Source organism: Epinephelus lanceolatus, chromosome 19 (genome assembly GCF_041903045.1).
Source record: "Epinephelus lanceolatus isolate andai-2023 chromosome 19, ASM4190304v1, whole genome shotgun sequence".
Lineage (NCBI taxonomy): Eukaryota > Metazoa > Chordata > Actinopteri > Perciformes > Serranidae > Epinephelus > Epinephelus lanceolatus.
In genome coordinates, this window is record NC_135752.1 from 2,612,972 (window position 1) to 2,625,448 (window position 12,477).

General features: G+C 43.7%; 2 protein-coding genes across 2 annotated transcripts; one reads left to right on the plus strand and one right to left on the minus strand.

Moving 5' to 3' along the window:
- Positions 1 to 3,960: 3,960 nt before the first annotated feature.
- On the minus strand, positions 3,961 to 5,009 carry LOC144458791 (uncharacterized). Its single transcript, XM_078162342.1, has 3 exons — positions 4,895 to 5,009; positions 4,487 to 4,769; positions 3,961 to 4,350 (listed from the first exon to the last, which is right to left on the minus strand). The coding sequence occupies exons 1-3, from the start codon at positions 4,984 to 4,986 to the stop codon at positions 3,961 to 3,963; spliced, it is 765 nt and encodes a 254-aa protein (XP_078018468.1). The 5' UTR covers positions 4,987 to 5,009.
- A 473-nt stretch (positions 5,010 to 5,482) lies between these two features.
- Positions 5,483 to 8,847, plus strand: LOC117251620 (uncharacterized). The gene is made up of 2 exons (XM_078162158.1): positions 5,483 to 5,704; positions 5,854 to 8,847. The coding sequence occupies exons 1-2, from the start codon at positions 5,630 to 5,632 to the stop codon at positions 6,511 to 6,513; spliced, it is 735 nt and encodes a 244-aa protein (XP_078018284.1). The 5' UTR covers positions 5,483 to 5,629; the 3' UTR covers positions 6,514 to 8,847.
- Positions 8,848 to 12,477: the final 3,630 nt, after the last annotated feature.

Sequence of the window (12,477 nt, forward strand, 5' to 3'; positions counted from 1 at the left end):
AAACAAAATACAAAGAACTACCAATAACCACTAAATTATAACAAACAAAATACACATTAAACAAATGTTACATTTAACACAAATGAAATGGTTAAAAACAGCGGAATGTCCTTTAAGTGCAGGCCCAGACATAAGCCGCTTCGTATCAGGACATTCTTGGAGAGCCACATCGGCGAGCCGAACCAGCACATTAAGAGTGAATATTAATCAAAAACCCAAAAAGCTAAAGTCAAACAAAAGGGAGCCAAAACAGCAGCATAGATTGAGGGAAAGGTGGCTGAATACTGGCTAAACAATTTACCATGGTCTGTACAAGAGAAGGCACACAACTGCAACTTAGTAGATGAATGAGTATAATTAAAATTAACATTTTAGGAAAAATGAACTCATACTTACCACTCTGCAAAGCCACAGTGACGCCCAAGAGAGCCGGAGGATGAATGGCTCAGCGCCTCAGGTCAATCACCCAGCTGCACCAAAAACGCACAGGGAAATAATCAGCTGGGATGGCAGACAATCGTGGACTTACTGAAAGGGACAGGCAAGCGCATCCAGGCAAGGCTTCTGTTGGAGCGATGTGTCCCCACACGGCCCCAGCTGCCGGCCGTGAACAATGGCTGAGCACATTACCTGGAGAGGATTGTGTGCTGGGAGGGCCAAGACAGACAGGCCACAGCCACCTGGAAGGGAGCAGAGGAAAAAAGAGAGATAGGTGTGGCCACATCTGCCTGGTGTTTAAAATGTTACATGGCAAGACTCCTCCACCACTCAGCACTTTTATTAAACAGAGAAACTCTGTTTAATAAAAGTGCTGATCCACAACTGATCCACAAGGTCTGTACTGAGAAGGGACTGTGTAATCATTCACTTAATCAATCAGTCAATCAATTTTATTCATAAAGCCCAATATCACAAATCACAATTTGCCTCACAGGGCTTTACAGCATACGACATCCCTCTGTCCTTATGACCCTCACAGCTGATCAGGAAAAACTCCCCAAAAAACCCTTTAACGGGGAAAAAAACGGTAGAAACCTCAGGAAGAGCAACTGAGGAGGGATCCCTCTTCCAGGACGGACAGACGTGCAATAGATGTCGTACAGAACAGATCAGCATAATAAAATAACAGTAATCCGCATGACACAATGAGACAGAGAGAGAGAGAGAGACAGAGAGAGATGCAGGACAGACGGTAACAATAATAGCTTACAACAACATTACAGTTTTTCACGATTGTTAACACACAAAAATCTAAACCTTGGCACAATTTGCACAACCTTAACTTCACGTACCATTCGCTCGACCCGAATTGTCACTACTTCACACTCCCTTATGACTCCCCTAGACTCTGACTTTCCTTCTTTACACTCTGACGCCAATTGCACATCACCTTGTTGTCTAAACACTACACACAATGTGCAGTTGTTGCACACACCTCTCATGTAAAAGCTCAAAGCTTCAACCTACAATACACTCTGCAGTCAATTGCACATTAACTTGTTGTCAAAACACTACACACAATGTTCTGTTGTTACACACACTTCTCATGTGACAACTCAGTGGTATCAACCTACAACACACAAGTGTTCAAAACTCAACAAATTCAGGTCTGGTGAGCAATTAGCAATCAGGACTGCAGCATGTAAGTGCCTTGAGCCTCCTCCTCTGTGTTTGGTGAACAATGGAGAACCTTGAAGAGAGCAACCAGAGAAGGAGAAGTCTAAGAGTGAGAGGAGGAGGAGGAGAACAAGGAGGAGAACAAGGAGAAGGAGAAAGAGGACAAGGAGGGGAGGAGAGAGGAGAAGGAGGGCATGGAGGAGGAGAGAGAGAAGGAGGAGGAAGACAGAGAGGAGCAGAAGGAGCAGGAGAACAGAGAGGAGCAGGAGGAGGACAGAGAGGAGCAGGAGGAGGAGGACAGAGAGGAGCAGGAGGAGGAGGAGGACAGATTGGAGCAGGAGGACAGAGAGGAGCAGAAGGAGCAGGAGAACAGAGAGGAGCAGGAGGAGGACAGAGAGGAGGAGGAGGACCGAGAGGAGCAGGAAGACAGAGAGGTGCAGGAGGAGGAGGACAGAGAGGAGGAGGAGGAGGAGGAGGACAGATTGGAGCAGAAGGAGCAGGAGAACAGAGAGGAGCAGGAGGAGGACAGAGAGGAGGAGGAGGACAGAGAGGAGCAGGAGGAGGACAGAGAGGAGGAGGAGGACAGAGAGGAGCAGGAAGACAGAGAGGTGCAGGAGGAGGAGGACAGAGAGGAGCTGAAGGAGCAGGAGAACAGAGAGGAGCAGGAGGAGGACAGAGAGGAGGAGGAGGAGGAGGAGGACAGAGAGGAGCAGGAAGACAGAGAGGTGCAGGAGGAGGAGGACAGAGAGGAGGAGGAGGAGGAGGAGGAGGAGGAGGACAGATTGGAGCAGGAGGAGGAGGAGGACAGAGAGGAGCAGGAAGACAGAGAGGTGCAGGAGGAGGAGGACAGAGAGGAGCAGGAGGAGGAGGACAGATTGGAGCAGGAGGAGCAGGAGGACAGAGAGGAGCAGGAGGACAGAGAGGAGCAGAAGGAGCAGGGGAACAGAGAGGAGCAGGAGGAGGACAGAGAGGAGGAGGAGGAGGAGGACAGAGAGGTGCAGGAGGAGGAGGACAGAGAGGAGGAGGAGGAGGAGGTGGACAGATTGGAGCAGGAGGACAGAGAGGAGCAGGAGGAGGAGGACAGAGAGGAGGAGGAGTAAGAAGAAGGAGAACCATTATATCTAATGAGATTCGGGCCACTGTGATAGACCATGTGCTGAACCATGGTTTGAGCATGAGGGAGGCTGGTTTGAGGGTCCAGCCCAATCTCAGCCGATTCACATTTGGTGCCATCATAAGAACATTCAGGATGGAGAACAGGTACTAGTTTATACTTTACTATAAATCTATTTGTCTTGTGTACTGTAAAACAATACAGCATTTGTGTACTATGTATTTGTGTACTGTATACATTGTGTACTGTATATACTGTGTACTGTAATACAATACTGCATTTCAATATAATACAGTGTGCTCACAGTAGTTATATTTTGCAGGACCGAAAGACAACCTCACAGTGGGGGAAAAAGACGTGTTTTCACACCAGAGCAGGAGACCCTAATTGTGAACATGGTTCGTGAAAACAATGCAATTACCCTAAGACAAATTAAACAGAAGATCCTAGCAGATAATGCAGCTTTTACAGTTTTTCTCAAATGCTAAAACACATTTCACAAACGTTTCCTCTATGTTCCCCAATGTCTAAACACAACACCCTTTTCTAAAGCTACATAAACACAACCACACCTTCTCACTTCAAAACTCAAACTTTCACACCAAAAGAGCAGCTCGAAGCTTTCAAAAATGTAAACACTATACACATCATTACACACTACAGCAAAACAATTGAAAACACAATGCTGAATTTGTGAGAAGGTTCTTTGTTTCATAACTGCCAATGCATATTTTTTTAGAAACTTTACAGTAACGGATCTTTTTAGATCTCTGTAGAGGATTAGGCATTTAGATTTGTGAGTTTCATATGAAGAGTATAAATCTATAGAAAATACTGCATGTACACTACTGTAACACAACTCAATGCAAAAACAGAATCTATTGCACACAACAACTCTTGAAAACATGTTCAGGGTGTGAAGTTTTTTTATTCACTTTATTCACACCACAATCACTGTGCGGCATCATGTCGCTGAGCTGCATCGGGCCACATCACTTCATCCACATCGCAGGCTATATTTTCTCTTGCCAGGCACCGCGGGAAAAACCCCCTGGAATGGCGAATCCATCCTTGGAAGGCCTCCACTGGGATGTCAGCACAGGCCAGCTCCATTGCCCTTAGGAGGTTCTCTCTAGTGTATGGTTGTCTGTCATAAACCTTCCATCTCCACGATGAGAAGAACTCCTCTATAGGGTTCAGGAAAGGGGAGTAGGGTGGCAGACAGACGTTTAAAACTGGTTACTGTTGGTGGTGAACCACTCTCTGATTTGGTTTGTTCTGTGGAAGCGGACATTGTCCCAAATGATCATATAAATGGGATGTGCGGGCCCAGGATGGTGTTGTTGGCGGTCCAGGAGAATGTCTTTTAGCTCCTCTAGGAAGGTGAGGAGACGTTGGGTGTTGTAAGACCCAAGGACAGCATGCCGGTGGACAAGCCCCTCCGAACCCATGGCCGCACAAAGAGTAATATTACCCCCCCGTTGGCCAGGAACCTCAGTGATGGCTCTTTGGCCAATGATGTTACGGCCTCTTTGCCTTCGTTTCTGCAAGTTGAAGCCAGCCTCATCCAGGAAGAGGTACTCATGAGGTCTGGCCATCGCGTCCAACTGTAATATCCTCTGTGAAAATGTGAAAGTGCACAGGTGTTCAGAACAACAGTCAATCAGGTAGCACAGTATTGTCCAGAAGTAATGTAGGCCACTGAGCAACACAGTATGTCCACTAACTGTACTGTGAACATGGATGTATACTTACTTGCACATACTCGTAACGTAGGTCTTTGTGTCGCGCAGAGTTGCGCTCAAAGGGAACCCTATAGACCTGTTTCATCCGCATCTTTTGGCGCCGGAGAACTCGGTCTATTGTGGCCAAGCTGACATCATCAATGCTCTCAAAGTTGACATTATCGGCAATGACTTTGTCTCTGATCTCCCGGAGTCTGATGAGGTTGTTCTCACGAACCATATCCACAATGAGGGTTTCTTGTGCCGCTGTAAATATGGCAGCCCTCCCACCTCTATGTGGCATTCTTTCAACTCTAAAGACAGAAACATGTGTTGTCAATTGACATGTTTTACAATAACAACTGATTTGAAACCAATAGACTACTTTCACAGGCTTGTAAAACTGTATTGTGACAAAGAAAGCAATAGAGTACAATACCTGTTGTGTTGTCTGAATGCCCTGATAATGTTGGCCACGGTGAACCTACTCAGGTTTGGACGGACTCTTAGTCCTGCTTCAGCCATTGTCATGCCATGGACAATGACATGGTCAATGACTGTTGCTCACATCTCGTCTGTAATGATGGTGCGAGGTTGTCTTGCTCTTCCTCCTGGACCTTTTCCTCTCCCTCCTGGACCTTCTCCTCTTCCTCGTTGGCCTGCTCCTCTTCCTCCTCTGATTTGAACTCCTCTTCCTCGTTGGCCTGCTCCTCTTCTTTCATGGCCAGCTCCTCTCCCTCCTCTGACTCGGATTCGTCTTCCCCTGACTCTGCCTTCATCCATTGTGTTTGTTTGGAAACTGTGCACTCTGAACTTGCTTTTATACATGTGGTCACAGCATTAGCAACAGGCGTCTTCAATTTTGAGTCATTGTGTGTAATGAATGACGCCAGGTGTGTTCATTGTGTTCAAATATTGCTGACTGTGGCAAGCATTTTGCATCACATGAGCTTTCATTTGAGAATATGAGCAGAGTTCTTTTGCAGCTTGTGTTTTAGCAAGGAAAAATGTGTTTAGATTTATGAGAACGGAGGATTGTGTTTTGTGAATTGTGTCTTCATGTGAAATGTGTTTATGATATTGGCAAAAAATCATAAACTGTAAAAACTGTAATACGATCCAGAATGTCAGCCTGTCTACACTGGACCGTGTCCTCAAGAGGAATTCATTAGCTATGAAACAGGTCTACAGGGTCCCGTTCAAAAGAAACACAGATCATGTGAAGGAGCTACGGCGCGACTTTGTGCTTGTAAGTCCCATACATTACAGTAAGCACTGACATACAGGTAATGTAGCCTACCTGTGATGTACAGCAATATATTTTGTTTTCCTTTTCTACAGTGTCTTTTGACCTCTCTGTCCATACAGTAACTTGCATTCTCTCTGTTTTTGTTTCAGCGAATCCAGGAGCTTGATACGGCGAAAGAACTGTATGAATATATTTTCATAGATGAGGCTGGGTTTAATCTGGCCAAGAGAAGGCGCAGGGGAAGAAATATCATAGGCCAGCGGGCCATTGTTGGGGTCCCCGGCCAGCATGGTGGGAACATAACCATGTGTGCAGCAATAAATCACCATGGTGTCCTGCACCGCCATGTACATCTTGGTGCCTATAACACAGACTTGCTGCTGGCCTTCCTTGATGACCTCCACGAACAACTTGTTCCACCAGATCACACTGATGATCCACAAAGAATTAATTATGTTGTCATCTGGGACAATGTGAGTTTCCACCGGGCTCTGCTTGTACGTCAGTGGTTCCAGGCCCACCCACATTTTACGGTGTTATTCCTCCCGCCGTACTCTCCATTCCTCAACCCCATAGAGGAGTTCTTCTCTGCTTGGAGGTGGAAGGTGTATGAGCGAAACCCCCAGACCCAGGTCCCACTCGTCCAGGCCATGGAAGAAGCCTGTGGTGACGTCAGCCTCGAGTCCATTCAGGGATTCATGCGCCACTCAAGGCGGTTCTTCCAGAGATGTCTAGATAGGGAGAACATCGCCTGTGATGTGGACGAGGCCCTCTGGCCTGACAGAAACCGAAGGCATGATGATGCTTGATCATGATGATTCCTCAATCATGTACAATAAAAAGACATTTTTGGCTGCATATTTGTGTGCTGTTTTACAGTAAGTTTGTTTTATGAAAAAAGTAGGCTACACTGAGTCATTTTTACAAAAGGAGAAATATCTTATTTTCCAGAGTCATTGTCATTCATATGGTGTGTTCCATTTTACAGTAGTGTTTTCAATTTTGCACTACAATGTGCTGTAAATGCTTGGTAGTGTGCAGCAAAAGCTTAGTTGTGTGTGCTCAATGAATGGTATGTGTCATTGGAAAATACGACTGTGTGTAGCAAATGAAAACATGAGTTCCATTTTGTGAACACAATGTAGAGATTTGATGGCAAGAGTCTTCTTGCAAAGGGAGTGTCAGGTTTAGCATTTTGTGTGTGCAGTTTTCAGTTTTGTGTGTGCAGTATTGAGAAAGTCGTTATTGTATTGAGAAACGTGTGTTGACAATCGAGAAAAACTGTAATGAAAGTAATAATATTATAATTATAATTCTGGCTATTGTGGTACAATATGTTGAAAGTATATATTAATATGTGTTTGTATACATATGTGACAATAGTCATATGTGTATAATAACAGTAGAAGTATGACTAATGACTAATGACGGCAGCAGCAGCAGGAGGCATCTGGCAGGACCACGGCAGCAGCACAACCACACACGTCACACTGTCCAGGCACCGCTGCAATATGAGTTAATCTGAGAGACAGTGGAGCACAAAGGCTCCGGAGAAGAAGCAGAGTTAACGACATGCAGTACGGCCGAGTTAGCAAGATGCAGTAACAGGACGTGAGAGAGAGAGAGAAGGAGAGAAGGTGCCCAGTGTATTATAGGAGGTCCCCCAGCAGACTAGGGCTGCGGTCGGAAAGTCTTTTTTGCTTAGGAAGGTTCCTAGCTGAGTGAAATGAAGTATTTTAGTGGCCGCCATGATAAGAGCTGTTTGAATTCTCTAAACACTAAGGAAAGGAAGTTCAGTGCTTCCTTTCAGATCTCCTTTAGCATAGGATACATCGGACCTTCCTAAGCGATAGGAAAGGAGATAATTTAATCCCACAATGCTTTGAGGGAGCAATATTTAAAGCGACCGACCGTTCATGGAGACAACAAAGAAATCCGAAGAAGTAGGAGAAGAGGAAGAATGAAAGAAGTGACAAAAGGTAAAGAAAAAGAACAACTGGCTCTCAACATGACTGAAAAGTCACGGAGATCACCATGTAAGTCACCGTTACATGAAGCTTTGCCCATCTCATGCCATAACTTGATAATATGCGTAATGTTATATGTTCCAAACTCTCAACAACATGTTAAACCCATGCAAACTATAAACGTCACGCTACTGTTGTAACATTACCCAATTCAAGTTAATATTGTGGTGTAAGATATGCTCAGTGTGCATTAATCATGTCACTATTTGAGCGTTGTTGAATCGCCAGCTTTTAGCAATATCATTAATTAATTTTTTTTCAGTCACAGATGCTGACATCTCTGCACTCATACGGGCACGTGTGCGGCTGGAGCACCTCTTCAGCGGGAGGCAGCCCTTTTTAGACTATTACGCAAACGAATTTCACCCAAACACTTTAGAATAAAGCCTCCTACATCTCTACCCTGCCCCCCCTTTTTTCCCCTTTCTGCTCTCTCTGTGAATTTAATTGTTTACTCATTTCTTGCATACGAATATCAGCAAACACAGAAAACCTGTCCATTTAGGCAGAAGATATACTGTTTATTGCACACGTGCACCTTCATCTCCTATGTATGCTCTTGTTATTTGCTCTTTTCTTTTTTTCCTGCGTTGTTATTGTCACAAATATAATGGAAAATCTAATAAACACAATTAAAAAAATAAAATAAAATAAAAAATAACTTCAAGGCACAATCATGTCAACATTTCAAGGTGTTTGCTGAGTTTTGTGGTCGTTTTTAAACTATTGTAAGCAAATGACAGATGATGATTGATTGGCATATTAATAACACAGACGTTTGTGTTTCAAGAAAAATGAGTATGAAACGTTTTTATTTAGATGATGTTTTTAATTCAACATGTTTGCAACTTAAGAATGATATGTACAGTAGTAGATTTGTAAGCCTAACATATTTGCCTCTCTTGCATACACTTGAACATTTGTCATAAATAATCACAATGATTCAGGAGGGTGAGTGTGAGCAACCATTTTCAGCGTTTCAGTTTTCTGACTGCCTATCTATCTTTTTTATTCAATTCAGACGTTGGTAATTAAGTCATATTTTTCACTGTGCTGTCGACGTTTATATAGCCTGCATGAAGCAACATGGTAAGTAGGCACGGGGCCGAGTATCTGAGATGCACTTTTTGTAGTCCATCTTCGGTAAACTGTAGTTTCACCACGGTCGACCTATGTCACTGACATCCGCCGTCGCATGATGACGTAGCCCAGCGTAAGTGCGGTCAGATTCTCTCAGCTCCGCGGTTCTCTTTTCCTAAGTCCTTCTGAATTCTCCTACTCATCTTTCCTTGACCTCGTGACGTTTCCCACCAAGGTCAAGGAATAGTGATTAGGAATAGACGATAGGAGGGACTTTCCGACCGCAGTCTGAGCCTAAGTCAACCTAACTAGGGGCTGGTACAAGGCAAGCCTGAGCCAGCCCTAACTATAAGCTTTATCAAAGAGGAAAGTCTTAAGTCTAGTCTTAAATGTGGAGACGGTGTCTGCCTCCCGGACCGTAACAGGAAGATGATTCCACAGGAGAGGAGCCTGATAGCTGAAGGCTCTGGCTCCTGATCTACTTTTGGAGACTTTAGGGACCACGAGTAACCCTGCGTTCTCAGAGCGCAGTGTTCTGGTGGGATAATATGGCACTATGAGCTCTCTAAGATATGACGGAGCTTGACCATTTAGAGCTTTATAAGTTAACAGTAGGATTTTAAATTCAATTCTGGATTTTACAGGGAGCCAGTGCAGAGAAGCTAAAACAGGAGAAATGTGATCTCGTTTCTTAGTTCCTGTTAGTACACGTGCCACTTATTAGAGCTACCTGATAATAGAGAGTTACAGTAATCCAGCCTTGAGGTAACAAAAGCATGGACCAATTTTTCTGCATCTTTTCGGGTCAGGATAGGCCTAATTTTCGCAATATTATGCAGATGAAAAAAATGCAGTCCATGAGGTTTGTTTTAAATGAGAATCAAAAGACAAATCTTATTATATTATATTTATATAATATAAATTATATTTATTATATACAGTACAGGCCAAAAGTTTGGACACACCTTCTCATTCAATGCGTTTTCTTTATTTTCATGACTATTTACATTGTAGATTCTCACTGAAGGCATCAAAACTATGAATGAACACATGTGGAGTTATGTACTTAACAAAAAAAGGTGAAATAACTGAAAACATGCTTTATATTCTAGTTTCTTCAAAATAGCCACCCTTTGCTCTGATTACTGCTTTGCACACTCTTGGCATTCTCTCCATGAGCTTCAAGAGGTAGTCACCTGAAATGGTTTCCACTTCACAGGTGTGCCTTATCAGGGTTAATTAGTGGAATTTCTTGCTTTATCAATGGGGTTGGGACCATCAGTTGTGTTGTGCAGAAGTCAGGTTAATACACAGCCGACAGCCCTATTGGACAACTGTTAAAATTCATATTATGGCAAGAACCAATCAGCTAACTAAAGAAAAACGAGTGGCCATCATTACTTTAAGAAATGAAGGTCAGTCAGTCCAGAAAACTGCAAAAACTTTAAATGTGTCCCCAAGTGGAGTCGCAAAAACCATCAAGCGCTACAACGAAACTGGCACACATGAGGACCGACCCAGGAAAGGAAGACCAAGAGTCACCTCTGCTTCTGAGGATAAGTTCATCCGAGTCACCAGCCTCAGAAATGGCAAGTTAACAGCAGCTCAGATCAGAGACCAGATGAATGCCACACAGAGTTCTAGCAGCAGACCCATCTCTAGAACAACTGTTAAGAGGAGACTGCGCCAATCAGGCCTTCATGGTCAAATAGCTGCTAGGAAACCACTGCTAAGGAGAGGCAACAAGCAGAAGAGATTTGTTTGGGCCAAGAAACACAAGGAATGGACATTAGACCAGTGGAAATCTGTGCTTTGGTCTGATGAGTCCAAATTTGAGATCTTTGGTTCCAACCGCCGTGTCTTTGTGAGACGCAGAAAAGGTGAAAGGAATGGATTCCACATGCCTGGTTCCCACTGTGAAGCATGGAGGAGGAGGTGTGATGGTGTGGGGGTGTTTTGCTGGTGACACTGTTGGGGATTTATTCAAAATTGAAGGCACACTGAACCAGCATGGCTACCACAGCATCCTGCAGCGACATGCCATCCCATCCGGTTTGCGTTTAGTTGGACGATCATTTATTTTTCAACAGGACAATGACCCCAAACACACCTCCAGGCTGTGTAAGGGCTATTTGACCAAGAAGGAGAGTGATGGAGTGCTGCGGCAGATGACCTGGCCTCCACAGTCACCGGACCTGAACCCAATCGAGATGGTTTGGGGTGAGCTGGACCGCAGAGTGAAGGCAAAGGGGCCAACAAGTGCTAAACACCTCTGGGAACTCCTTCAAGACTGTTGGAAAACCATTTCAGGTGACTACCTGTTGAAGCTCATGGAGAGAATGCCAAGAGTGTGCAAAGCAGTAATCAGAGCAAAGGGTGGCTATTTTGAAGAAACTAGAATATAAAACATGTTTTCAATTATTTCACCTTTTTTTGTTAAGTACATAACTCCACATGTGTTCATTCATAGTTTTGATGCCTTCAGTGAGAATCTACAATGTAAATAGTCATGAAAATAAAGAAAACGCATTGAATGAGAAGGTGTGTCCAAACTTTTGGCCTGTACTGTATATTACTCCAAGGTTTCTTACAGTAGTGCTAGAGGCCAGAGCAATGCCATCTAGAGAAACTATGTCATCAGATAAAGAGTCTCTCAGTTGTTTGGGGCCAAGAACAATAACTTCAGTTTTGTCTGAATTTAACATCAGGAAATTGGTGCTCATCCAGGTTTTTATGTCTTTAAGGCAGTTATGAGGTTTAGTTAATTGATTACTTTCTTCTGGCTTCATCGATAAATATCAGTATCATCTGCATAACAATGGAAATTTACAGAGTGATTTCTAATGATGTTACCTAAAGGAAGCATATATAGAGTGAATAGGATTGGTCCGAGCACAGAACCTTGCGGAACTACAAAACAAACTTTTGTACGTGTAACCGAGGGAAGTGTTGAGGGAGGGATAAAATCCCCCAAATACACTAATTGTTAACGTTGCTAAAAAGTTACCCACAAGTAATAAAATACAGAGACATGGATTTCAGCTGGAAGGACAATTTATTTGGCTAAAATATTTAAAACAATCAGGTTTGGGCCACTTTATTCAATATCATAGATAAAAGATCAACAGTCCTAACAGAGACGGATGACGCCAATGAGGGCCAGGGATGCGAGGGAGAAAAAGGGGAAAACCATTAACGCATTAAAAGACACCTCAATATCTACAAAAACCAGACAACTAAGTGCTACCAGGACGGACACGGACACACATACACACACACACACACACACACACACACTCAGGGAAGCCCACAGTCCACCAACCCTGTAGTCTGGCCGGACACTAGGAAAAAAAAGAAGATAAGAGGGCTGAGGTGAGGCACAGTACAAAAAATGAGTCACAAAAACCCTAGCAAAACCTGGCATATGGCAAAAACATTTACAGAAGGCCCTTCCACCTGTAACTGGATCTACTGAACGTGATCTACAAAACAGCAGTGGCTATGGCAACCCTAAAAAGACAAGGGTTGAGAACATTTAATACACATATCACAAAAACGTATAACTACTAAATATTTTACAGTTTCTTATTTACCTGGGACAATGCAGTAGGCTATCTAATCAACCCAGATCTGGCTCCACTCACATACAATAACAGGATTTTCAGG